At 39.7% G+C, this 25,110-nt stretch overlaps 1 protein-coding gene across 4 annotated transcripts in view; it reads right to left on the reverse strand.

Annotated features, from left to right (window-relative positions):
* The window catches only part of DIP2B (disco interacting protein 2 homolog B), a 216,606-nt gene that overhangs the window by 28,347 nt on the left and 163,149 nt on the right, over nt 1-25,110 (reverse strand). For all 4 annotated transcript variants that reach the window (XM_025883266.1, XM_025883264.1, XM_025883265.1 and 1 more), the window contains 12 exons: nt 24,616-24,718; nt 23,361-23,425; nt 21,039-21,132; nt 20,439-20,558; nt 19,760-19,874; nt 19,054-19,193; nt 18,043-18,179; nt 14,520-14,600; nt 12,507-12,634; nt 10,455-10,569; nt 6,519-6,720; nt 23-132 (listed from right to left, as the gene is read on the reverse strand). In XM_025883266.1, the coding sequence (XP_025739051.1) occupies nt 23-132; nt 6,519-6,720; nt 10,455-10,569; nt 12,507-12,634; nt 14,520-14,600; nt 18,043-18,179; nt 19,054-19,193; nt 19,760-19,874; nt 20,439-20,558; nt 21,039-21,132; nt 23,361-23,425; nt 24,616-24,718 (1,410 nt within the window). The remainder of the gene's footprint in view (nt 1-22; nt 133-6,518; nt 6,721-10,454; nt 10,570-12,506; nt 12,635-14,519; nt 14,601-18,042; nt 18,180-19,053; nt 19,194-19,759; nt 19,875-20,438; nt 20,559-21,038; nt 21,133-23,360; nt 23,426-24,615; nt 24,719-25,110) is intronic.

Raw genomic sequence — 25,110 nt, forward strand, 5'->3', positions numbered from 1 at the left:
AACACATCTGAACTCTTCTTACCTTCCTCACTAAGTCATTCTCTTCAATTTGCCCAAGATCTCTTCCTGCAGCTTGTGCTATGCGTTTTCCAGCAACCAGATTCCCAACCATCACAGAAGCAGGGCCCACACCTGTAGGTAAAGGCAAAAATCAACTGTCTGGGGGTGGTAATTCAAACTATGTCCCTGAAGTATTTCCAGACTGACCCAAACTAGTTCAAATATTCATTCAACAATTCAGACTGAGCATTCCTCTAGGCACTGGGGGCACAGTAGTAAACGAGGCAAACAGCCTGTTTTCTGGTGAGGAAAGGCAACCAGTAAGTACATATACAAATAAACCATGTCAGGTAGTAGGAAGTGCTAGAAAAAAACAAGATAGAACCAGAGAAGAGACAGGGATTTGGGAGGGTGGAGGGGAGCAGGTGGGCTCCTATAGCTTGGGCATAAGGAATTTTTCACTCTGAGGAGGTAACAGTTGGTTGCACTAGTTCCTACTGATAAATAATTTCATCAGCTCCAATCACAGTACGACCCTAAAAATGGACTTAACAGTAAGGAATATCTGGTCTGGAAAGAAATCTGCCATCTATGAGAATTGAGAGTGGGTTCATCAGGAATCTCAGAAGTGCTCTATTAAAAGTGAGTAATGACAATGTGTTGTGGGACATTCTATAAGACAACTGGCCTGGACTCTTCAAAAACCATGTCTTTAAGAGAAAATAAGGCTAAGAGTTTCCAAATTAAAGGACACGACAGCCAAATCAATGCATGACCTTGACTGGATACTAAATTTTTAAAAATCAGTTGTAGGAGCACCCGAGTGGCTCAGATGGTTAAGCGTCTGCTTTCGGCTCAGGTCATGATCCCAGGGTCCTGGGATCAAGCCCCACATCGGGCTCCCTGCTCAGTGGGGAGCCTGCTTCTCCCTCTTCTTCTGCTCCCCCTGCTTGTACTCTCTTGCTCTGTCAAATAAATAAATAAAATCTTTAAAAAATAAAAATTAAAAAAAATCAGTTGTAATAAAAAAGTGAAGAAATCTGGATACAGACTGTGTATTGTTAAATGATAGCATTATATTGTTAAATTTCTTTCTTTTCTTTCTTTCTTTTTAAAGACCAAGTGTGTGTACAGGAGCAGGGGTGGGGGGTTGGAGGGGTGGGCAAAGGGGGAGAGAGAGAGAATCCCAAGCAGGGTCCACACCCAGTGCGGAGCCTGAGCGGGCTCCATCTCTTGACCCTGAGTTCATGACCTGAGCTGAAATCAAGAGTCAGATGCTTAACCAACTGAGCCACCTAGGTGCCCTAAGGTTAAATTTCTTAATGGAATAATGGCATTGTTGTTGATTAGGAAAACTTTAGGAGATTTTTTTTTTTTTTTTGGTCTTTGGAGATAACATTACAGAAATATTTAGGGGTGAAATGTCGTGATGTCTACAATTTATTTCCAAAGAGTTCAGTAAAACAATGTTAACAACTGGTGAATCTAGGGAAAGTATACAAGTGTTCATTGAGGTATTCTTTCAACATTTCCGTGGGTTTGACACTTCCAAATAAAAATGGAGAACTCATTGAACTCTACCTCTGAAACTAATTAATATACTATATGTTAATTAATTTGAATTTAAATTAAAAAATAAAAACTGAGAACTCTCCCTCTCTTCAAGAAATAAGTACGAGGGTGCTGTATGCCTTTCTTGACAGTTGCTTGAAGACTCTGTTGTACCAAACTAAGCAGATGGCTAAAAGATAACAAAACTTATTACCATCCATGTTTTGAATAAGGTTGATGCTACATATGAATTAAAATTAAATATCTTTTATTGCCAAAATCTGTTGATCCTAAATATACAGCTGGAATAAAATCACTTAAATCATAGACTCTAAATAATTGGGGAAGTATGGGTAAAGGGTATAAGGGAATTCTCTGTACTATTCGGCAACCTGAAGTGTGAAATTATTTCAAAATAAAAAGTTAAAAATTTTTTTCATATTGAATAAAAAACTCAAGAAGTATAAAGTACTCCAACACTCTGCTGAACAATTTGAGTCTACAAAGTATCTACTGAAATTTTACGTATAATATGCAAAACTCCTTCCTAAGAAACTGTATAACAAGTTACAGAAAAGATATGTCATATTGGCAAGAGCCTTTTATATAGGCAGGGACTCAAGAGTGGATCTGACTGTGTTAGCTACCCAATCCTGAAATTAGACTGTAAAAATAAAGGTGTGCGTTTTTAAAAGTAAATTTTTCAGAGTACTTTAAAACAGCAAAAATAATTCAGCAGCAATTTCTTGAGGTCCTTCTGTGTGCATTCCTTAAGTCTAAGGATCACAGAGGGTGAAAAATAATTGAAAGAAATAACATCTAGAAGGCTAACTGCTGACACCTTGCTGCATCTGTAAATATGCCTTCGCCTTATTTTTCCCCACAAAATTATGCAAATTTCCTGTGGCAAAGAATGCTAGTCATCAATCCCAATATCTATTCTCCTCTTCCTCCTTAATAACAGACCTCCCAGTTTTAAGCTAGGCAAATAAATGCCTGGAATTAAGACTATATTCTTTAGAGTGGAAGACTAATATGTAAGAGAAAGTATATGTGCAATTTCTAGATATGTTTAAAGGGCAAGGGTATTTCCTTCTTTGCTTTTTTTTCCACTTAGCTAGAATGTAAGAATGACGGCTGGAGGTCAGGGGGCCTAACTGGGCCCTGAGACAGTATGCTAGGATGGCCGTGGCAGATTGTTTTATTTTCTTATAATCCTTCCTTTCCTTCCTGTTGTTGCCGTGATTATATGACAGGAGTATACCTCTCTGCTCCACTGACTCTGGGAATGGTCTGAACTTGTTTTGGACAATGACATGTTAGGAGCCATGACACAAACAAAAGCTTTAAATATGCTTGTGTGGTTTGGCTTGCCTTCTTGCTTTTGCCATCTGCCTTGAGAAAAATATGGCGCAGTAGCTGCTGGTCCCATGATGAGGAGACACATGGAAGAGTTCAGAACCCAAATACCTGGAACCAAGCCAAGCTCAGCTGATCCCCAGCCAAGTTCAGCAGAGCCACATCCCATGAGTGAAAAATAAGTGCTTTGAAGCTATTGAGTTTTTAGAGTTATCTGTTATGTGGCATATCTGTAACAACAGTTGACTGATACAATGCCAGGGCAAAAAGACGGGAAGCTGGAGCCACAATGACTGGGGAGCTACCACCCTAGTCCCACACTGCCTAGCTCTGAATTTCTTTTACCTGAGAAAGAAAAACTTTTCTCTTGTCTTTTTAAGCAGCTATTAGGTTTTTCTGAAATTTGCAGCCAAAACCAGTCCTAATACATTTCCCATTCTTTTTTTTTTTTTTTTAAGATTTTATTTATTTGACAGAGAGAGAGAGCCCACGAGCAGGGGGAGCAGCAGAGGGAGAGGGAGAAGCAGGCTCTCTGCTGAGCAGGGAGCCCGATGCAGGACTTGATCTCAGGACCCTGGGATCATGACCTGAGCCGAAGGCAGACGCCCAACTGACTGAGCCACCCAGGCGCCCATGTTTCCCATTCTTTACACAATAGCTCCAACAGGCAGCTCGCTGAGATTTCTGTCACTAGGCTGCCTTAACTTTTTTCCATCTTCCTTTTCCTCTCCTTTCTTACCTCAGTCCTATTCATCTCCACTTTCCCATATTCTTCTTAAATCCCAACCTCTCATGTTATCCCCACATCATCTCTACCCCATCTGTGCCATGGTTTTCAAACTGCTTTGGTCCAACCCATATCCATCCCACTAAGATCTTAGCAGGACATCACAACAGACAGCAAAAATACAGAATCCAAACCTAATACTTTCATTAGACAAGGCAGATGCCATACCTGTGGAGGCTTAGGAATAAATCTTTTATATAGGTTTTATCGTTTAATAAAATTGAAATCTGGTTAGCAAAAGCCATGTTTTAAGCATCTACTATGTCTCTAGATAGCATCTTTTAAGCACCTACTATGACATGAAAGGTTTGTTAAAAGAAACCTGGATTGGGGCATCTGGGTGGCTCAGTCGGTTAAGCGTCTGCCTTTGGCTCAGGTCATAATCCTGGGGTCCTGGGATCAAGCCCTGCAATGGGCTCTCTGCTCTGCGGAAGTCTGGAGTCTGCTTCCCCCTCTCCCTCCACCAGCCGCTCCCCCTGCTTGTTGCACCCTCACTCTCTCTATCAAATAAATAAAATCTTAAAAATAAAATCCTAGATTAAATGCTATTTAAAATAGCATTTTTGGGGCGACTGGGTGGCTCAGTCATTGAGCGTCTGCCTTCGGCTCAGGTCATGGTTCCAGGGTCCTGGGATCAAGCCCTGCATCAGGCTTTCTGCTCGGTGGGAGGCCTGCTTCTCCCTCTCCCACTCCCCCTGCTTGTGTTCCCTCTCTCGCTGCCTCTCTCTCTCTGTCAGAGAGATACATAAAAATCTTAAAAAAAAAAATAAATAAATAGCATTTTATTATTAAGAGTATGCTTATCGTTATTAACACTGAGTAATCTATAAAATTGTTGAATCATTACATTGTACAACACCTGAGACTAATATAACACTGTATGTTGATATTTCAATTTTAAAAAGTTATTTAACATATTAAAAACTAATAAAATAGGATTTTAGGGATGCCTGGGTGACTCAGTTGGTTAAGCGACTGCCTTTGGCTCAGGTCATGATCCCGGGGTCCTGGGATCGAGTCCTGCATCGGGCTCCTTGCTCGGCGTGTGGGGGAGGGCTGCTTCTCCCTCTGCCTGCTGCTCCCTCAGCTTGTGCTCTCTCGCTCTCTGACAAGTAAATAAAATCTTTTTAAATGATAATAATAAAATAAAATAGGATTTTACTCATATGACAAATGAACGTAGGTCTTCAGTAAACCAGGAAGCGAGATGGAGAAGGCGTTGTGTGTTATATGAATCTGCCAGACACTTAGGCAGGCAATATGAAGAGAGTTTTTACATATTTTTTTATGAATTACTTACAGACTCCTTGATTTTGACTGCCCCTTCAGAATATTAGCCTCCATAAACTCTTATTTCCATTAGCAGAAATTGATAAATATCATATATACTTCAGCTCTATACACACTGTTATTACTAAGGCTAGTGGATGAGTTGACAATAACAAGTATCTCGATAAACAACTGTGACATCATCTTCAGCCACCAAACCAGGGAAGTAGCTTTTGCAGAGCAGAGTATATTAAAATTTTAATAATGTTAGGATAATGTCTTGAATAAAAATGTCCTAGAAAGTAAGAGGCTAACCTTGTATTTTATTATTGTACATTATATTTACCTTTCAGTAAAAGCTGTCTTACAGAAATATGATTAAATGCCACACTTCCTCTTCCCTCCCTAATCTCCCCATTACTTCCTCTCTTCCCAACACATCTGGAGGCCAGTGAGCTGACGGACACTCTGTCTGTGTGTGTGCACATACGTGCAAGTGGGTGAGTGGGCGGTGGTGGCAGGATCTGTAAAGTCCAGATTTGGGCTCTCGTGTTTTCAGCCATTCAGGAAACTAGAAGCCTCTTATTAACTTCTCAATTAAAATAAATTAGCATCAAAAAAAATATGTAACGATTTCAGTTTGGGTTGAACAGATATTTCAACATGATTGACCATCAATCACTTACTCCTCCCTTTAGCCTCTTACTCAGCCTTGTAACCTCTGTCTGCTCAGAAATAAGGCAAAAAGGTGAAATGAACTATTTGGGGTTTTTTTCCTCTTTTTTTTTTTTTTTCCTCTTTTCCATATGGCAATTCACGTACACTTACTTGCATCTTGAATTCACAGGAATTGGGAAAATGTAAAATATGCTACTTATCTTGTGCTTATAACATGGAAAATTTCGAAATTAAGTTATCTTGCTCCCTAGAGATATTACAGGCCCAAATCAGACCCCTAAAGTTTAAAACAACTGAGGGATGACTCTTGGTAAGTGATTCCCAACAGAAAGGCAGTATAACAGTGTAACATAGTGATTCAGAGTGTGGACTTTAGAGTCACAACTGGTGTGAGTCTCAACTCAGCCACTAACTAGCTATATGACTTCGAGCACAATTCTTAACTTTTCTGAACTTTATTTTCCACTGCTGGGGCAACACTTTTGGGTCACATATGTACAATACTTAGCTTGTATCTGACTTTTAGGAAGCACTCAATAAATACTAGCTATTGTTACTATTATCAGAACTTCCTCTTAGAAGACTTCTTTTATTCCAGTTCCACAAGTGAGATTTCGATCATCTTGACCCCAAGCCTTACATCCAGGGGAAATGGAAGCATGCTGCTGAGAAGTACTCAGAAGAGGATGCCAGTAATAAACTCAGAGAAGGAGATTCTGCAGGCTCTCAATCCTCCCTGCTTTTAGTCATCTAATACTACTCTTGTGTTACCAGTCTTTGTAAAATCCAGTTCTAGAGAACGAATCACGCTGAAAAAAGTCAGCTTCTTGAAGTTATAATGTTATATGTTAGGTCTTCAAAGCTAGCATATTACCTGGTTGCTTTTGTCGGGGTTTTGGCAAATTGGTCACACATGTATGTGGGCACATGAGGATATTGCAAGGATGTAGAGATCCCTCCAGAAAGAGCTGTTTCGTCTGAGATATGTGGATCCCTCCTAGAGGAGTTTTTGGCAATGTATTGGCAGGCACCAGAGCAAGACAATAAACACCCACTTGATGAATGCTATCGATTGCCTAGAAAAATACAAACAAAAATGTTCAGTGAGATTAATTTTACTACACTTGACATCCTTCTAACGTAATCCATTATTCTACTCTAGGATTTTTCCTTTTCTGTCCATTCTAGGTCTAGAATCTGCTAGATTATTAAAATCTCATACACCTGAAGCTACCTGTTTCTTTTAGCAATGGCAGAGATCAACAGAGGATGGGTAAGAAATGATCTAAATGGGACAGCGGTGGATACTGATTTGTAAGCCTCAATATGTTCTCCCTTGAATGGTAATGTCCAAAACCTAGACATTTGTTTCAGTTCTTTTAATATACAACATAGCTCAATTCAATAGAGGCCAAGTATTTTTATTATGAACACAAGAGAAGCCCTGGAAGTGGGCCCCTGCTTAACTGGTTCACCAAGTTACCCAGAATCCTGTCTACAAAACAATGGGGTGAGGCCCACCACACACTGAACCCTGGAGGCCACTGGCACCTCCACTTCCGGCCACACACCTGTGTCCCTGCTGAAGATCAGCTGTGCGTGCTTCCACACCTTTTATGCTTGCTCTTGTGTTCACATAATTTAACTACTACATCAATTGATAAAACAGAGGGTAAAAGGACAGAGTTGTGCTTTGTTTGGAAAGACTCATTAAAAAACTATTGCTGGGAGGCGCCTGGGTGGCTCAGTTGTTAAGTGTCTGCCTTCGGCTCAGGTAATGATCTCAGGGTCCTGGGATGGAGCCCCATGTCGGGGTCCTGGGATGGAGCCCCATGTCGGGCTCCCTGCTCAGCGGGAAGCCTCCTTCTCCCTCTTCCTCTGCCTCTGCTTGTGTGCCCTCTTTCACTGTGTCTCTCTGTCAAATAAATAATAAAAATAAAAAAATTAAAAAAAAAAAAAACACCAAAAAACAAAAAACTATTGTTGGTAGACACAAGTTAATTCTAAAAGGTAAGGATTATGTATTCTAGTCCTTTTGCACATACTTGCCTTCTAGTCTAACTTGAAGGAAATGAAAACAGAAACCACAGACCATGCAATTTGATGTAGTTTATGGAAGTAGGTTGACCTGGAATGCAAACTGGTGTACTCATACTCACACTGCTCTATATCAAAGGAATGCAGATATTTATATGTTTTGTGTAAAAATTTAATACTTGAAGAATTTCTCGTTTTTATGATTCTCTGCTTCAACCACCTTTTAAAACTAACTGACCAACTATTAATACCAGTTCCAAACATACTAGCTGAGAGAGTTCTATTGTATCTCTCATAAGTCTTACTGAAAAAGAGATATAGCCTTAGAAGAATGGACCAATGGTCACAAAAGACAGACAAGACCTTTTATTAAAACAACTTAACAGTGCAAAGGAATAAACCTGAACATCATATTCCTCAGACTATCCTACTAATCAACAGAGACAACTGGGAAATAGAAAGTCTGGCAGGGATCCTAAGTCTCTGGTATTTTAGAATATACAGAGAGTTAGCAAATGTTATTACCTGAAGCCTGGATTCCCCACTGAAAATACACCATCTGGCAAGTCATCAATCGACCACCTTCTTTAAAAGGTGCTGAGTTAGGTATTCAGTTTATATTATACATAGATCTGGAGTTAACCTCTGGGCTCTAACTGACCAGAACATATGGGGTCCTTACTGCTCTACTGTAGATCCAAATACTCCAAGCTGAGAAGCTACAGATACTGAGGAAATAATGCCCTCTTATTTCATGCCCAAATCAGACCCCAAATGACTTTTACAAGAATCTGGATTAGTAAGTAAGCAGTGCATGTAATTCCTATAATTGCTTTCCAGGGAAAAATAAGAAATATTTTAGGGGAATTTCAGTTTCCTATAATAGGGGGGGGAAATGTGTAATTCATCACAACATTCTACCATTATGACTCACAATTCATTCCAAATGAAATAAGCATTTTGTTTGTTCAAAAACATGAATGGTATGAAAAATATTCTTTGCAGGTCTGATTCTTAGCCATGTGTCGGAGATCAGCCCAGTCCCACCTCTTTATAGTCTTTTCTGACCAGCCTATCCTCAGTAGATTCTCTTTCTTATCTTTTCACTACAAATAGCCTATGCTCTACCAGCTGATAACTCAGAACCACAGACCCTGAAGATAAAAAGAAATCTTAAAAGTCATCTAGCCCTATCACTCATCTCAGGCTTGCATCATTTCTATACCATTACTACTAACTTGCAGTGAATATATCCAAATGCCCCAAGCAGACAAGTAATAAATGTTGGGAACACTTTCAATAACATAGACTTTTCTTTGCCAAAGACAGTCCATGCTTTCTTTGGACCATACATTATCCAACAAATATTTACTGAGTCTACTATGTGTATGTGCTGGCATGACTCTCAGGATCTAGGGACTGAGTTGTGAACAAAACAGAAGAGGTCTTGGCCTTCATGGGCCTTATACTGTAGTGGATGTAGAAAACAGTAACTATAAACACATGGTGATGAATACTGAGTAGACAAATAGTAAAAGGGAATGTTATTTAAAACAGTGGGTCTCTCTAAACTCCTTACTGGAGATTATGCTTATGATGACTTTTTCTTTTTTTAAAAGATCTTATTTGACAGAGAGAGAGAGACACAGCGAGAGAGGGAACACAAGCAGGGGGAGTGGGAGAGGGAGAAGCAGGCCTCCTGTGGAGCAGGGAGCCCAACATGGGGCTCGATTCCAGGACCCTGGGATCATGACCCGAGCCAAAGGCAGACGCTTAACAACTGAGCCACCCAGGTGCCCCTATAATGATTATTTTTTTTTTTAAAGATTTTATTTATTTATTTGAGAGAATGAGAGATAGAGAGCACAAGAGGGAAGAGGGTCAGAGGGAGAAGCAGACTCCCTGCCGAGCAGGAAGCCCGATGCGGGACTCGATCCCGGGACTCCAGGATCATGACCTGAGCCGAAGGCAGTCGCTTAACCAACTGAGCCACCCAGGCGCCCCTATAATGATTATTTTTGATGTTAATAATAATCACCACCGTTATTTACCAAATAAACCCTGTATACTTCAAATAACGATCTCACTGAATCCCTCCCATAGCTCTATCATTTATCCCCACCTTACAGGTTAGGAAATAAACTCAGTAAGGTTAAGTAACATCTGGTACGGAGTGGCACTGTGATTCAAAGGCTGTAATTTCAATTGAAGACTAGACTCTCCTCATCATTCTACCCATCCAACCCTCCCAACTAGTGATGTATCCCTTATACAGAGCCCAGGTCTTTCTCCTTCCCTAATGGTTATCTCACCTAGCTCTCTAACTCCATAGGAAAGCTCCTTCAGCATAAGAACATCCTACATTTGCTTGGGTCCCTGCATGCTAGGCACCCATTACAGAACATAATGTAATAGGACTATAGTTGTTGACAAGTGGATTGATTTCTGTCAAAGATGTGTTCCACACATGGTCAATTTAAACTTTCATGGTTACTAAACACTCAGGCACAAAAAAAAGTTAAAGAATTTGCTGAGGCAGGTCAATTCATTGTTCTTGGCAACCTGAGCAGAAAAACAGTATGTAGACCAGAGGGAGAAATGGTACTAATTATATTATTTTGCTAAGAGTATCCAGAATGTTTGAGTACTGACTGGCAAGAAAAAAATAAGGTGTCATAACTAGTCCAACAAAGAAAAGGCTTACTCAGTGGTTGCTGCCACCTCTGACAAGCAAAGCCAACCTGTCCTGACAGATACCAAGGTGTGTGCTCACCTGCAACACTCGGCTCATCCACTGGAAACTGTCTTCCTCTGAGGCGTCGGGTCTTTGTTCCGCAACCACCACAATGCGCTCATCATAAAATACAGACACAGAAAACACAGCAATTCTAAGAGAGACAGATCAAACACGTCAGGACTCCCTTCACAACCAGACCTATTTGCTTTGCTCAGTTGGAATAACAGAGAGGAGACATCCCCACCACACTACCCAGAAGTGAGTCATTTAGAAAAGAAAATGCCACAGTCATTACCATTAAAACGAGGACTCAGAACATGTACTAATAAGCACCACTGGCATGAACACTGGGACACAGTGATAAATAGGACACAGTCCCTGTCCTCATGGAGCTTGCATGTCAGAGACAGAACAAATAAACATAAAATAATGTTATGTTGTAGTATACACTGGGAAGAAAAGCAAGGCAGGGCGAGGGGCAGAGCAGTGCGTGGGGTGGCCGTACCACTGAAGGCAGGGTGGTGGGGGAGTGCCTCCCTGAGGAGCGAACACTGGAGCAGAGACCTGAGTGAAGTGAGGACGCGAGCCATGCGAAGATCTGGAGGAAGAGGTTTCTGGGCAGAAGGAACGGAAAGCGAAAAGGTTCTGAGGAAGGAACGAGCTTGGCAGGTTTGAGGAACAGCAAGAAGGCCAGTGTGCCTGGAGCAGAGCAGTGAAGCACAGAGTGGTGGGGAAGAGGTCAGACCCAGACCAGGGCAGGCAGAGGGACCTGGCAGGCCAAGGGGAGGGGGATGTTCTGAGTGAGGTCTCCGCTCGAACGTCCCCTTACTAGTGAGGCATTCCCAGACCACCCTATACAAACCGGCAAGCACGCTCTCACCTAACCCCGTGTTCTCGATTTCCCTGTGTCTGCAGTTACTGTCTGTTTCCCCTGATGAGAACGTGAACTTCACAAGGGCAGAAACCTGGCCTGTTTTGTTCACTGCCACGTGTCCAGAGCAGTGGCATACAGTTGGCACCCAATAAATATTTGTTGAATGGATGCCTGAAAGAATGGGAAGTCACTAGAGAGCTGAATATGCCCTTCTTTCCTCCCTTTCTTCCACATGTATTTATTGAACACCTACTGTGTGCCAGGTGCTGTGCTGAGTGCTGGGGATATAACAGTGACCAAAGAGAGAAGGTCTAGTGCCCCACGGAGTTTACATCTCAGAGGAAGCCATGCCATTACAAAAACAACACATTTTAGGAACTGGTTCTGTATGGTTTCATTAATTTTTCCTACTTCTTAAAAAACTAAAGGGATACCAAGAGTGCTTTAAATACATATATCCATGATTATAAAACTACTGGATAGACATCAACTACACAAGTATGTACCAAATATCTTTTCTTGTGTTAATAAGCAAAGAAAAAACGATTTGTAATTGACTTTATCCACGGAATTTGAAATTAGCACTTGTGTACTATGTCAATCTGTGTTAAAATGTTGTAATAATTTAGAGATGAGTAAGAGAAACAATTCTCAGATGTAAAATTCCTACAATGTAGCACCTATCTTAATTAGCTTGAATGGCACTACTTTTTTTTTAAAGATTTTATTTATTTATTTGAGAGAGAGAATGAGATCGAGAGAGAGAGCATGAGAGGGGAGAGGGTCAGAGGGAGAAGCAGACTCCCTGCTGATCAGGGAGCCCGATGCGGGACTTGATCCCGGGACTCCAGGATCATGACCTGAGCCGAAGGCAGTCGCTTAACCAACTGAGCCACCCAGGCGCCCGAATGGCACTACTTCTATATTGACAGAATGTAGGAAGTTGAATGTTTTAGAATTCTCCAGAGTCCTCAGAATTCAACAAAGAGTAATAATTAAAAATTGAAATATAGGATATGGTTATATTTTATTCCTCTCAATTTCAACCAAAAAACCCGCCATGTTAAGATAAATATTCAAAGGCCAACTCCTGCTGTGCTTAGCCAAAAATAACCCAATCACTTAGAGACTCTACAGAATACAACTCAAATCACCCTGTAAAGATACATTTAGATTCCACTGGAAGTGCTAACATTTGAATTTTTATTACTCACCTTCCTCTATAAACAGTCTTTATTGATTCAACAGCCAATCCAGTAGCAACAATGTCATCAGCATTATGTCTTCGACCACTAACCATCAGTAACCCATCCATTTTTCCAACTACGAACACCAAACTGCCCTGAAAGGTAACAATAATTTACCTTGATTTCCATTATTTAAATAGTAAAACAGACATTTTACTTCCTACCTTGGGTTAGGGCTTATCAAAAATATAGGAAAAAAACACTGTATTTTATGGTTTCTAAAAAAGGTGTTTCATAACTCAAAAATCAGGGGGAAACCAGTAGCATATTACAATTAATTACAGCATGTAAGAAAGGAATTCGTTGGTATTTATTCTCAGGGAGGAATTTTATAAGAAAACAACTAGGATTCCACAAAAGCACAGTTTATTTTCCCAGACATGATTATGTACCTATTCATAAGATGGATGCAAAAAAAAAAATGGTTAACTCATTTAATACTGGAATTAGGAAGAAATTAAAACAGCTGAATGTGAGAACGCCTGTTTTAGCTTTACAAGGGTAATGCTGTTTCCATTTGGCAAGATTAGAAATAGGCTAATAAAGGTCTAAGAAACACTGGAGGAGCCTCTCCTTTCCAAGAAGATAACACAGCTGCAATGCCCTAAAAGCATCACTGTACAAATAATACTTATCAATAATTCCCCTAGACCCATTTGCAATAAGTTGACTTTTCCATTTATTATACAAGTCCTAAATTCCCTGGACAATTTACACATACTCAATTATCTAGTAGTCATCTCCACATGAATGTCACCCTTTGAATTATCGCACATAATGTAGTGTCTTTCACCTACTGGGTTATGTAAGTAAAGTAGAACTTCTAGCCTCAGGAAGCTACTGGTCAATCTCAGAAGATGGAAAGGAACCAGCCATTTCTAACAGTCTGAAAAGTGCTATGGTGGAAGTAAGTAAAGAGAAAGAGACACAGATCTGTCCATTTCTCCATTTCTTTCACAGCAGAATTTTTAGCTGGGCATGGCTGACCAAAATAAAGACTGTATTTCAGTGCCCCCTGACCCATGAGACATAAGGGGAAGTGTTGCTCAGCAGCGTAAGGAAATCTTCCTTAAGAGATGGTAGGACTGCATTCTATCCTGTTTCCTGGAATGCAGATGGGACGCCGCAGCTCCATCCTGGACCTCAGGCATGGAGAGGTAAACTAAAAGGGGCTGGGTTTTGGAGAACTTTTTGGTGCTGAGAGGAGAAGTCAAGACAGTGGTTATAGATTTCTCTTTCTAGGACAGAGATCCTCTTAGAGGTGTGCCCCTCACGCCCCTGCCCCCATAAACGGTGGGGAAGAAATAAAATTAGATCTTTCCTTACATAACTTGAGTTGGTAAGAGGAGAAGAAAGAGTAAGGAGGTAATTAGAGTTGGATGGAGATATATGGGCTTAACTATGATCACAAATATCTGTTCCTGACAAAATACAATCAAACTTCCCATTATGTCATGTAAAACCCTTCATGATCTGCCTGCCTCTCTACCTTCCTTGTTGGCTCATGAAGCTAACTGTGAGCTCTCTGAGAAGAGATTTTGCATTTTAATTGTCTCTGTCAGTGCCTATAAACACCATTTGCTGGAAAGCAAACTGATTTCATGGTGTAGTGCTGCTAGTTTGTATGAAAATGCTTTGTACACAATTATGGTATCCCTTTGCTAAGGTAACTTTTCTCAGCACTCTTCTAACTTACTGAAACATAGAAGTCAAATGAAAGAAATGGAGCAAGAATAAATGAAGAGTTTTTCTTTGAAAGTAAAAAAGTCTTAGTTTGAAGGAGTCAAATGAACTTGGGTAATGAAAGCAATAAATATTAACTCAGTTTATGACATTCTTACAAAAACTGCTCTAAATCTAAGAGAGGCCCTATAACACTCTTGAACTAATCTGAATTTCTTCTGTTCTGTGACAGAAACTTTTGTAAAGTACAACTATCTGGATCAGATACACCAAAACAAACATGATTGTATCACTTACCGGCCCTACAAACCCCAGAAGTCCTGACCGGATGAAGGGCACATCCCCCACAGGAGAGCCTGTAGAATTCACTGGAATCACCTAAAAGACAGAAAGCAGTGAAAATCTTCATCTTTTCTTAAAATATGTATTTGATTTTTATTATTTATTTATTTTTAAAATTATGTTATGTTAATCACCATACATTACATCATTTGTTTTGATGTAGTGTTCCATGATTCATTGTTTGCGTATAACACCCAGTGCTCCATGCAGTACGTGCCCTCTTTAATACCCATCACCAGGCTAACCCATCCCCCCACCCCCTCGGGCCCTCTAGAACCCTCAGTTAGTTTCTCAGAGTCCATAGTTTCTCATGTATTTGATTTTTAAAAAGTCTTTAAAAAAACTACAATGGTAATATACACTTGTTGAAAACTTAAAATTACATAAATAGTGATGTCAGTATTCCCACCTTTAAGGGATAAACATTTAAAATTTGTTGTAAATCTCTTAGACTTTTTATAGATAGACTTAGACTTAATATTAACATATTAAGAATTTATTTTTATAAAAGGAATCATATTATATATACTGTTTTGCAACCTGCTTTTTCCCATACTATATATTTTTCACATAACATGTATTTTGGATATCTTTACAAGTTGGTGATTGTTGCTCTAGCTCTCTTTGTTTAATAGTTCAGTGATACATCATCACACGGGGGACGGGATAGTGTAGCCCTTGAAGTTAAATGTAAGTTTGATTTTTGGCTCTGCCATTTACTAGTAAGTTCCTGGACTTCTTGAAGCCTCAGGTTCTTTGACCATAAAATAGAGCTCCCAATGCCTCTCACAGGTTTAGGGTAAAGATTAAGGGTAAATAGATCTGGAGATGTAAGCACAATGTTTGGCCCAGAGTTGGTCCTCAGGAAACTATGAGAATTTAGTACTATTACAGCATAAGCAGTCTTTCGGGCTAGGCAGGCCATCTAATTTTACTGTTATAAACATGCTTTACCGAATACCACTGTACAGATTTTTGTGTATTTGTACAAAAGGCATGAGCCCTTTCAAGTTTTTCTTACCAGTAGTTTATTTTTACTTTCAAAAAGATTTTATTTATTTATTTGACAGAGAGAGAGAGAGAGAGAGGGAAAGAGAATCTGAAGCATACTCTGCACTGAGCACAGAGCCCAACATGGGGCTTGATCCCACAACCCTGAGATTGTGACCTCAGCCCAAACCAAGAGTTGGACTCTGACTGAGCCACCCAGGCACCCCTGCCAGTAGCTTATTTTTAAAGATATACTTTATTTTATTTTCTAGTCATGACTAGGTCTTCTGTCCTACTGAAAGGTTAACTACACCGGAAAACTCTCTCAGGATTTAAATATAAGAATCCAGTAAGAAAAATATTAGAAACTTTTAATTTGCAAAACCAAGGCAATAGTTTTCTCCTTCTTTTGGTTAGGATTTTTATTCTACTTCGTTATCATTAAATTTATACTGCCGATTTCAAAATTTCTTCATCAATAAGGACCTAGCAGTTTGGTATTGAAGTTTGAGAATTTTGGCTAGGCAGTTGCTCTTGTATGAAAGGCAACATAATAAAATATTATCAGTATCTTCAAACACTGCTTGAGTATCTTGTTTATGGTAAGGAAAGTGCAATGATGAAAAATTTAGATATTGGGAACCTAGGTACTCCAAGCATTTAAAAAGAAGAGAAGTAGGGTGAGATTTAAAGTAGTAAAATGTATAGACACTCGGCACAGGTAATTAGTCACCTGTGAGAGCGAATCAAGAGCCTGGCAGTAAACCTATGCCTTAAGAGTTTATCAATTTCCACTCCTATCAAGATGAATTGGTCACAACTTTTGAAGGCAGGCCAAGATTGCAGTAGTAATAATGATGATGTGATGATGGTAATAATAGACATTTAATAATATATATTATACCACTTTAGGCTGTGTAGACACAGCTCAGGAGTGCTTAATCTTTTCTAGCTACCACACTATTCATACAGATAACACTGTCCTGTCAGTTACATCTGTTGCTACGTAAGTTTGTAATGGTATGTACCAATAGTGGTATGGTAGACAGATGTGCCCTGCCATACTGAGACTGAGAATCAATTAGAGAAAAAGGAAGCTCAAAGAACTAAAAATTGGTAGTGGTCATATTATAAGCCCCGTCTAATATAAAGGCCCATAAAATGGTGTTTTCTGTTCCCTAAAAGCTACCCTGAGGCAGGTTAATCCCAATTATGAAATACAGACAATTCATTATACCTGTTCTGATTTCCAGGCTCACCAGGCAAACTTTCATTACAATTTGTCTTCACATGCAAAACTGTCTGCAGGAAAACAATGTGCTAGTTCTACTAGAATATGAGCTATTTGAGGAGCTTTGTTTATTTTCCTGAGGTACCACAAGCATCTAGAATACTGCCAGACACACAGAAGGTGCTCAGTAAGTGTTTGTTGACTGAAAGACTGAATAATGGGAACAATAAGCCCCTGTAACAGGACAGTTCTTCATTAGTAACCGGTGTTCTGGCTGACATCAGTCTTCACAGGCTCAGGTTTGGTTTTTTTTTTTTTTTAAGATTTTATTTATTCATTCATGAGAGACAGAGGGAGAGAGAGAGAGAGAGAAGCAGAGGGAGAAGCAGGCTCTCAAGGAACAGGGAGCCCGATGTGGGACTCGATCCCAGGACACTGGGATCATGACCTGAGCCGAAGGCAGACGCTTAACCATCTGAGCCACCCAGGCGCCCCTTCACAGGCTCAGGTTAACTTGAGTCTTACTGGAGTCCATCTGGAGAGATGGATCTACTGTCAATGTACACTTAAAATTAAATATGTGGGCTTACAAAGCTCAAGTATGGCATATTCACCAGACTGAACTTTTGTGAGGCCTTTTACTCTTCATTTACTTGACAGGTAAATAGTACTTCCTGCGGGCCGGGGCTGTTCTAAGTCCTTTATAAACATCAACTCATTTAGTCCACAACAATCCTGTGAGGTAGCTAACTATGATTTCTCACAATTTAAAGATAAGGAAATTGAGGATCAAAGGGGAAGGGAGGGAAAAATGAAACAAGATGAAACCAGAGAGGGAGACAAACCATAAGAGACTCTTAATCTCAGGAAACAAACTGAGGGTTGCTGGAGAGGAAGGGGCAGGGGATGGGGTGGCTGGGTGATGGACATTGGGGAGGGTATGTGCTATGGTGAGCACTGTGAATTGTGTAAGACTGATGAATCACAGACCTGTACCCCTGAAGCAAATAATACATTATATGTTAATAAAAAATTAAAAAATAAATTAGAACAGGGGAAAAAAAATAAAGATAAGGAAAATGAGGCACAGAAGAGGTTAAGGAACTCCCCCAAGGTCAGCTAGTAAGTGGCAGAGTTAGGATCTGAACTCACGCAGCCTAGCTCCAGAGTATACTCTCTCAGCTGCTCCATTATAGGCCAGCTCATCTGACTTTGTGACACCCTGACCTCACCAAGTAAGCTTTTCGTATCATGTACCTCAAATGTATTTTTTGTCACACCAGCAAGCCCAAAGTACATCATGCCTCCTGTTCTAGAGCTGACACAGATTTCTCCAATTTCATCTGTTTTGCAGAGTTGGGGAGGTCCATCAGGTCTCACAATGCACATCATCCCTAGTGTGCAGAAAATACAGTTAAAGGACAGAGATTCTGGAAACTTTGTAAAATAACCTCTTCATCCCCGTGAACCCAGGAAAGTTTTGCATTTACTGAGCGGCATTAAGTAAGAATACCAAATAGGAATGTCAAAAATAGACCTGATACTACACAGGTGTATCTGAAATTTCCATTTTTTAGCTCTGATAAATCTTTAAATCTTTAAAATTCAGCAAATAAAACTACAACAGATGCAGACTGAAGCTTTCAAAGACAGTAACATATGTTTTTTGAAGATTTTATTTATTTAAAGAGAGAGAGAGTGCATGTCTGCAGGAGAAGGGGCAGAGGGAGAGGGAGAGGGAGAGAATCTCAAGCAGACTCTGCACATAGCACGGAACCCAACAACGGGGCTCGATCTCATGACCCCGAGGATCATGACCTGAGCGAAAATCGAGAGCCGGATGCTTATGGACTGAGTCACTCAGGTGCTCCCAAAGACAGTAACATGATAAAAATGACTACAAAGTCCAAAGAAACGAGTTAAATTAATTTACCCCTGGGCAGATCAAACTCACTCACAGAAGCAGTGTGCTCTTTCTGCCAGCCCCAATGTCTTGGCAATTACAGTGAAAACCAGACAACTTTAGTGTAACTCGGTACACTTAAGCTTTCCATATGAAAAACTGTAATCAAATCATTCAATTAAATCATACAATACTGCTGGAAAGTAAGTATAATTAGAATCACCAAACTGTTAGAAAGGCTTTGAGAACTTAAGTGACTATGAAATTTTGTATTCCTGGGTGTGGGTCTCATATTTTATCAGGCTCTACTATCTCTAATGACAAATCTTTATGAAAAACCAAAAGGTGCTCTGGAGAAAACTCACCACCAGGCATTACGTGGCCCACATCCTGGACCGTCAGTGCTGAATTTTTATCTTCAGTATTGACCCGTATTACCCCATAGCTCAATCCATTCATTGAGAGAATAGCTCTTCCTGGCAAAGGGGCCCCTGGAACTCCAGGCCTGAAAACAAAATAAACTCATCAAATTTGGCAAATTACATGATATCAAGATAAAAGTACAAATATGTAAGAAAGCAAATTTCCTCTGGCTACCACACACCAAAAAATCCTCCTTTTCTCTACCCAAAACATGTCAAATTAATCAACTTCACATGTACAAAGCATGGTTCACATTCATTCGAGTGGAAAAAGTAAATTTTAAATCCAATATTAAGAATATATTGGCTTGGGTATACTTTCCATACTTAAGCTGTAATCAAGAATAGCCTATTTGTAGTTTAAGATGCTAACGAAGGAGTCTGAAGAGCAAAACAGCACAGAAAAAGAACTCATTCACAAATACGAGATGAGAATAATTAAAGCAAATTTTCAGTTTACCAGTTACCCTTAGGGCAAGAGTGGGAAAAATAAACAAGATGCTTCAACAAACTGCTTTACAAAGTCATTTTCACTTTCAGGCTGATGAAGCAGAAAATTAGTTAGCACCCCTTGTCAGTGCCCGGTAAATACTGCACATTTGATGAGAGTTGTAACATACGTCAAGGGCACTGACATTCTGGATGATACCTGCGGATTGCAACAGTCATGGCTTCAGCAGAAGTAGCACACGGACAGATGGCCTCAGGTTTCAGTCCATGGCTTTGGAATAGACTCAGGAAGGCATCACAGGACGACACAGACCCTAAGGAGTTGGAACAGATTGATGTGAAAGCTGAAATTGTGATTCTCATTACTGCGGAAAACTGGTAAAGAGTGGAGAACTGAGCAGTTGCCTAGGGCTAGAGGACAGAGAGGGAGAAATGGGGAGTGTTAGTTAGTTAGTATGGATATGGGAACTTAGTTCATGGTGACAGCTGACTAACTGCATATTCTGAAACCATTGAACTGTACACTTTATCTTTATTTTTTTTTTAAAGATTTTATTTATTTGACAGAGAGACACAGCAAGAGAGGGACTACAAACAGTGGGAGTGGGAGAGGGAGAAGCAGGCTTCCCGCTAAGCAGGGAGCCCGATGTGGGGCTCGATCCCAGGACCTGGAATCATGACCTGAGCTGAAGGCAGACACTCAACGACTGAGCCACCCAGGCGCCCCAAACTGTACACTTTAAATGGATGAGTTTTACGGTATGTGAATTACATTTCAATGCAGATGTTAAAAAAAAAAAAGCTTATAGAAAGGGGGCAAAAACCCCAACCTACCAAAGGAAAGAATATTCCCAGACCCACACTCTAGAAATACTCACAGGGATTAGCTCCATCAGTTACAATTAACATTCGGAGGGAACTCAAGCTCACATCTCTTTGGTCCCGATGTGCCATCATAGCCCAATGCAAGTCTCGACATTTTACTAAAGCTACCTTGGCTATAAATTCAAAAGGGATAAAGTTAACACACACATACATGCTAAAATTGGTATGTATTTAATATACTATCATAAAAACATTTTTACTTATTTTAGGGATCATGATTCTCACTTAGAGAAAATAAAAAAGACTTCAAAGAATTTCAAATTGTGCCAGGTGTGCTGAAGCACTATCGACTGACAGGACACACAATTATTTTGGTTATTGTGACCTGCAGGCAGGCCACATAGCTCAGCTAAGGAAGCTCTGAACACTGAAGCACCCAATAAGTCTAATTCGGGGCTCAGATTCAAGCAATTTAATCTCAACTCTTAAGAAAAGACATCGAGACAACATACCTGATTTTAGAGTGCCTGAATTCTAAAACCTGTCAAGCCACCAAGGCATAGAATTATGGCTCTAGAAGAGCAATCTGAAAATCCCTGAAATCTTAGTTCAAACAGTCACATAATTAAAGCTTAGATGCTATGTATAATTACCTTTGTGGGCATGTACTCTTTGGACCCAAGAGAGAGGGCAAGTCTTCATAACAGAGTAGGGTACGCTAATTGTATGCATCTTATTCATTACATTCTGAAAAGCAAAGAAAGATAAAAAGTAATCAATACCCATTATATACTAAGCATTTTAAAACTGAACTGGTATTTTATTATTTTAATCATACAAGTAACACATGCTCTTTGAAAAAAATCTGAAATATTGACTCTAAGGTTAAAGTCTCCTTTGCTACTACCTACCCTCAAACTTGGTTCCCTCCTCTCCTCCTTGGAGTTGATCGGTTATGAATCTGGCATTTATCCTCCTAGTCTTTTTTCTATATATTTACAAATATATTTGTCCCCACAGAAAGATAAAAGTATTGTTTTTTTTAAGATTTTATTTATTTATTTGACAGAGAGAGACCGCGAGAGAGGAAACACAAGCAGGGGGAGTGGGAGAGGGAGAAGCAGGCTTCCCGCGGGGTGGGGGAACCCGATGTGGGGCTTGATCCCAGGACCCTGGGACCATGACCTGAACCAAAGGCAGATGCTCAAACGACTGAGCCACCCAGGAGTCCCAGATAAAAGTATTTTTAACATAAAAGGCATACTGGCAGCTTGCTTTTTTTCATTTAAATTGTTTTAGGGCTAAGTCAATGCACATCAGCCTAAGAGATCTACAGAATTCTTTTTGAACTGCTGCATACTATTCCATAGTATGACTATATCACAATTTATTTAGGCCATTTCTCTATTATTAACTTTTTTGCTATTATAAACAATGTTTCAAGGGACATGTTTATACTTACTTCCCTGCGCAGGTGTGCAAGTGTTTGTCTACAGTAGATACAAAAAAGTAGTACTGCTGGGTCATAGAATATATGCTTTTAAAATTCACCAGATACTGCCAACCGCCCTCTAACCCACTAGGTGCTTTCATCATGCGCATGCTCACCACATACCACAAAGAGGTGGGTATTACAAAGCAAGAAATGAGAGTTTCCCTGATTCTTGGAGGAGGTCCTGCTCAGACTTATTATGTGTTGGGGTAGATAAAGTTGAGTGAGCTGAGGGGGTCATGCAATTTGGTGTCTCTCCTGTCCCCCAAACCAAACATACCCAGACTCCGTGTCCCCAAAGAGATCGAGCCCACAGAATAACTAAGTCTTGGTATTTAGACTGGCCATTTTATTTACCACCTAAGTGGCCCCTCAAAAACAAGATACCATTGTAAACCCCCTTTTACCTCCCTCCCCCAAGTTTCTAGCTACGTTGACAGTGTTTTGGATTTCAAGGACAAAATGGTGTTACTATCAAGTCTTTATACATGTCCCTATCTTGCTCTTTGTATCACAGGGAGAAAATTCCCTCTAACTCCTCAAAAGGGTGTTTTAACCTCTGATTAAAAAAACAAAATGGGAAGGCCTTCAGAAATGAGCTGGAAAGTATGTACACACTCAAGGAATAGGCTCTTACTACTTTGAGGTGTCCTGGGTAAAAAGGGATCTTCCTCCTCTTCCCCCAGGCTTCACTGTCTACTCATTCTCAGAGTCCTGCAATGAGCAGGGAAGTTGGATGAGATGTTCTCTCGAAGGTCCTTTGCAACTCTCAGACCCTTTATCTCTCAGCATGCTATATATGGTAGCTTTTCCCATTTAAACGTCCCCTCTCTTTGTCTCCACCCCAAAATATCTCTATAATGGCTAAATCTTACCCATTTCTCAAAGTCCAACTCAACTGTCACTCTTTTAGAAAAATGGCCTGATATCGGAGCTGGGAGGAACTACCCTTGGCCTAACTCCCACAGTATGTTACCTGTTCCTCTATTACAGAAGTAGCCTGATCTACCTTGTTACTCTATTCTTTAATTGTTACATGGAGTCATTCAATATATTTTGCCCAATGGAAAGGCTAGATGTCATTAAGCACAGTTGTCAAGTTCTAAAAACATTTATGTAATCCTTTCTCCAGAAAAGAGAAGAGGCAAATCTCAAACATACTATTGTTAATCATAAATAAATATACAGTCATTTGTAGAAAAGTGGTACTATGATGGCCCATGTTTTAAAAAAATTTTGATCCTAAGTTCTCCCACAAACTGTTATGTGAAAGGTACGCCCAACCACACACTGAAGAAAGAATTACAGTCTCTTTAAAAAACATTACCATTTGTATTACAAAATTCTTCTAGAAAATATTATTGATCTTTAGGGGGCTTAAATTTCAAACAAGCACAGGGAGATGATCTGGTTACACAGCACACATACTGACCTGAATTATAAGCACAATTTACACTAAAGGCCATAATTCTGAGGAGCTTACCGCAAACATGCCATGCCACAGCCCGGCATCCTTCTTAAAGTCTAAAACATTGACTACTGTCTCCCCTAGGATTGAAAAAAGGAAAAAAACAAAAGGAAATCATCTTTAGTGTTAAGCAGTAAAACTGTCTCACTTGTCTCTATTAAACAACTGCTTTGATACTTCGGAAGAAATCACTAAAAGCTGTCAGGGTCTTTTGATTACTTGAGGGTCCCCTCAAACTGGCTGGGGGACTGATCATAGGTCAGAGAAGAGATAATGAGTTTGAAATTCCTTCCGACATAGGCACTGTCTTCCAAGAGGTATTTTTTCCTAATTATATAAGGAACACATGCTTATTTTAGAAACTTTGCAAGTTTCACAAACACATGTAAAAAATTATGCTTCCTAGAGAAAATTTAAAAGTTGGTGTGTGTGTATGTATATATATATATATATATATATATTTACATACACACACGCACACAAACATACTTACATCTAGACAGATACCCACCGTAACAAAATTGGCATACAGATATCTACCATAATAAAATTGGCATACCACTCTGTATCTAAATTGTTGCCACTTAATGATATATTGAAACAATTTCCCTATATCTTTAATATTCAAGTACAGGAGTCTTAATGCCTCAGGGTATAATCCACTACTTGAGCATATTATAATTTAATCAATCCCTATTTTCTGGCATTTTGATTGCTTCCATTATATATAAATATATTTTACCAGACAAGAATGCTGCTCTTTAATGAACATGTATTAACTTGTTTCATTTTACGAAAGGAAAATAAAAAATTTAATATTGTAAAGAACATTCTAAGGCAAACAGTCATTACACTGTATCAACATATCTGAAGTTCAACAATAGAGAATACATTTTTGTGTTTTAATTTGTGCTTTTTGGTAGCTGGATTTCTTTGACTCTAACTCCAAATGTACAGCTGGTGTCAGCTCTATATACACAGGAAAACAGAGATATAACATTCTGCAGCTAATAAACACGTGGTTTTAATTTGTTTTCTATTTCTACACTCTAGAAGTCATGCTTTACATATTTGGTTTGCCCAGAATTTTAGTTCCTTTAAATTATAGCATATTTGTGAAAAAGAAGAAAGCAAAAGCAAGCCAAGAATGTGTCTTAGAGCATTTCACTCTGAATTTGGTCATTAACTGGAATCCAGTTGTTGAGCACTCTGCTCACGGTCACATATATCTGAGGCTCACAATGAGGGCAGTCACGGGATGAAGTCTGACCTTCAGAATAATTGCAGGCCTGGGACAGAGCTTGGCAGTGAGACAACACTGCAAGGCGGGACACTGTAACTCCCATTACACTCCCTTCTTTGCTTGTTTTATACTAGAAAAAAAACCACAAAAAACAAAAGCATAAGAAAACACAATAAAATGGGTTATTTCAAATGACAAAGTAGAATTCAAAAATGAAACCCAGACAAGCCATGGTAATGGGCTGAATTTAATGTTTCACATGACTATTTGAGACTATGCACGGGGGCCCCAAACTCTAATCATGCAAAGATAGGATTGAGGAATGACGAAGCTTGACAAAAGTATGTGTGAAAAATTCTTAAAAGTTTAATTAGTCATCAGTGTGAAGTGGCTGCTAAAGAAGCCAAACAAGTGACTGGAGCTGCATTACTAGAAGCATCATATCAAGTACACAGCAAGCAGGGCACTGCAGAGTTCAAGGTGGCTAAGATGTGGTTCCTGTCTGTCAGAAGCTTCTTTATT

Source organism: Callorhinus ursinus, unplaced genomic scaffold (genome assembly GCF_003265705.2).
Source record: "Callorhinus ursinus isolate GAN/ISIS: 27379988/994484 unplaced genomic scaffold, GSC_fseal_2.0 scaffold44, whole genome shotgun sequence".
NCBI lineage: Eukaryota > Metazoa > Chordata > Mammalia > Carnivora > Otariidae > Callorhinus > Callorhinus ursinus.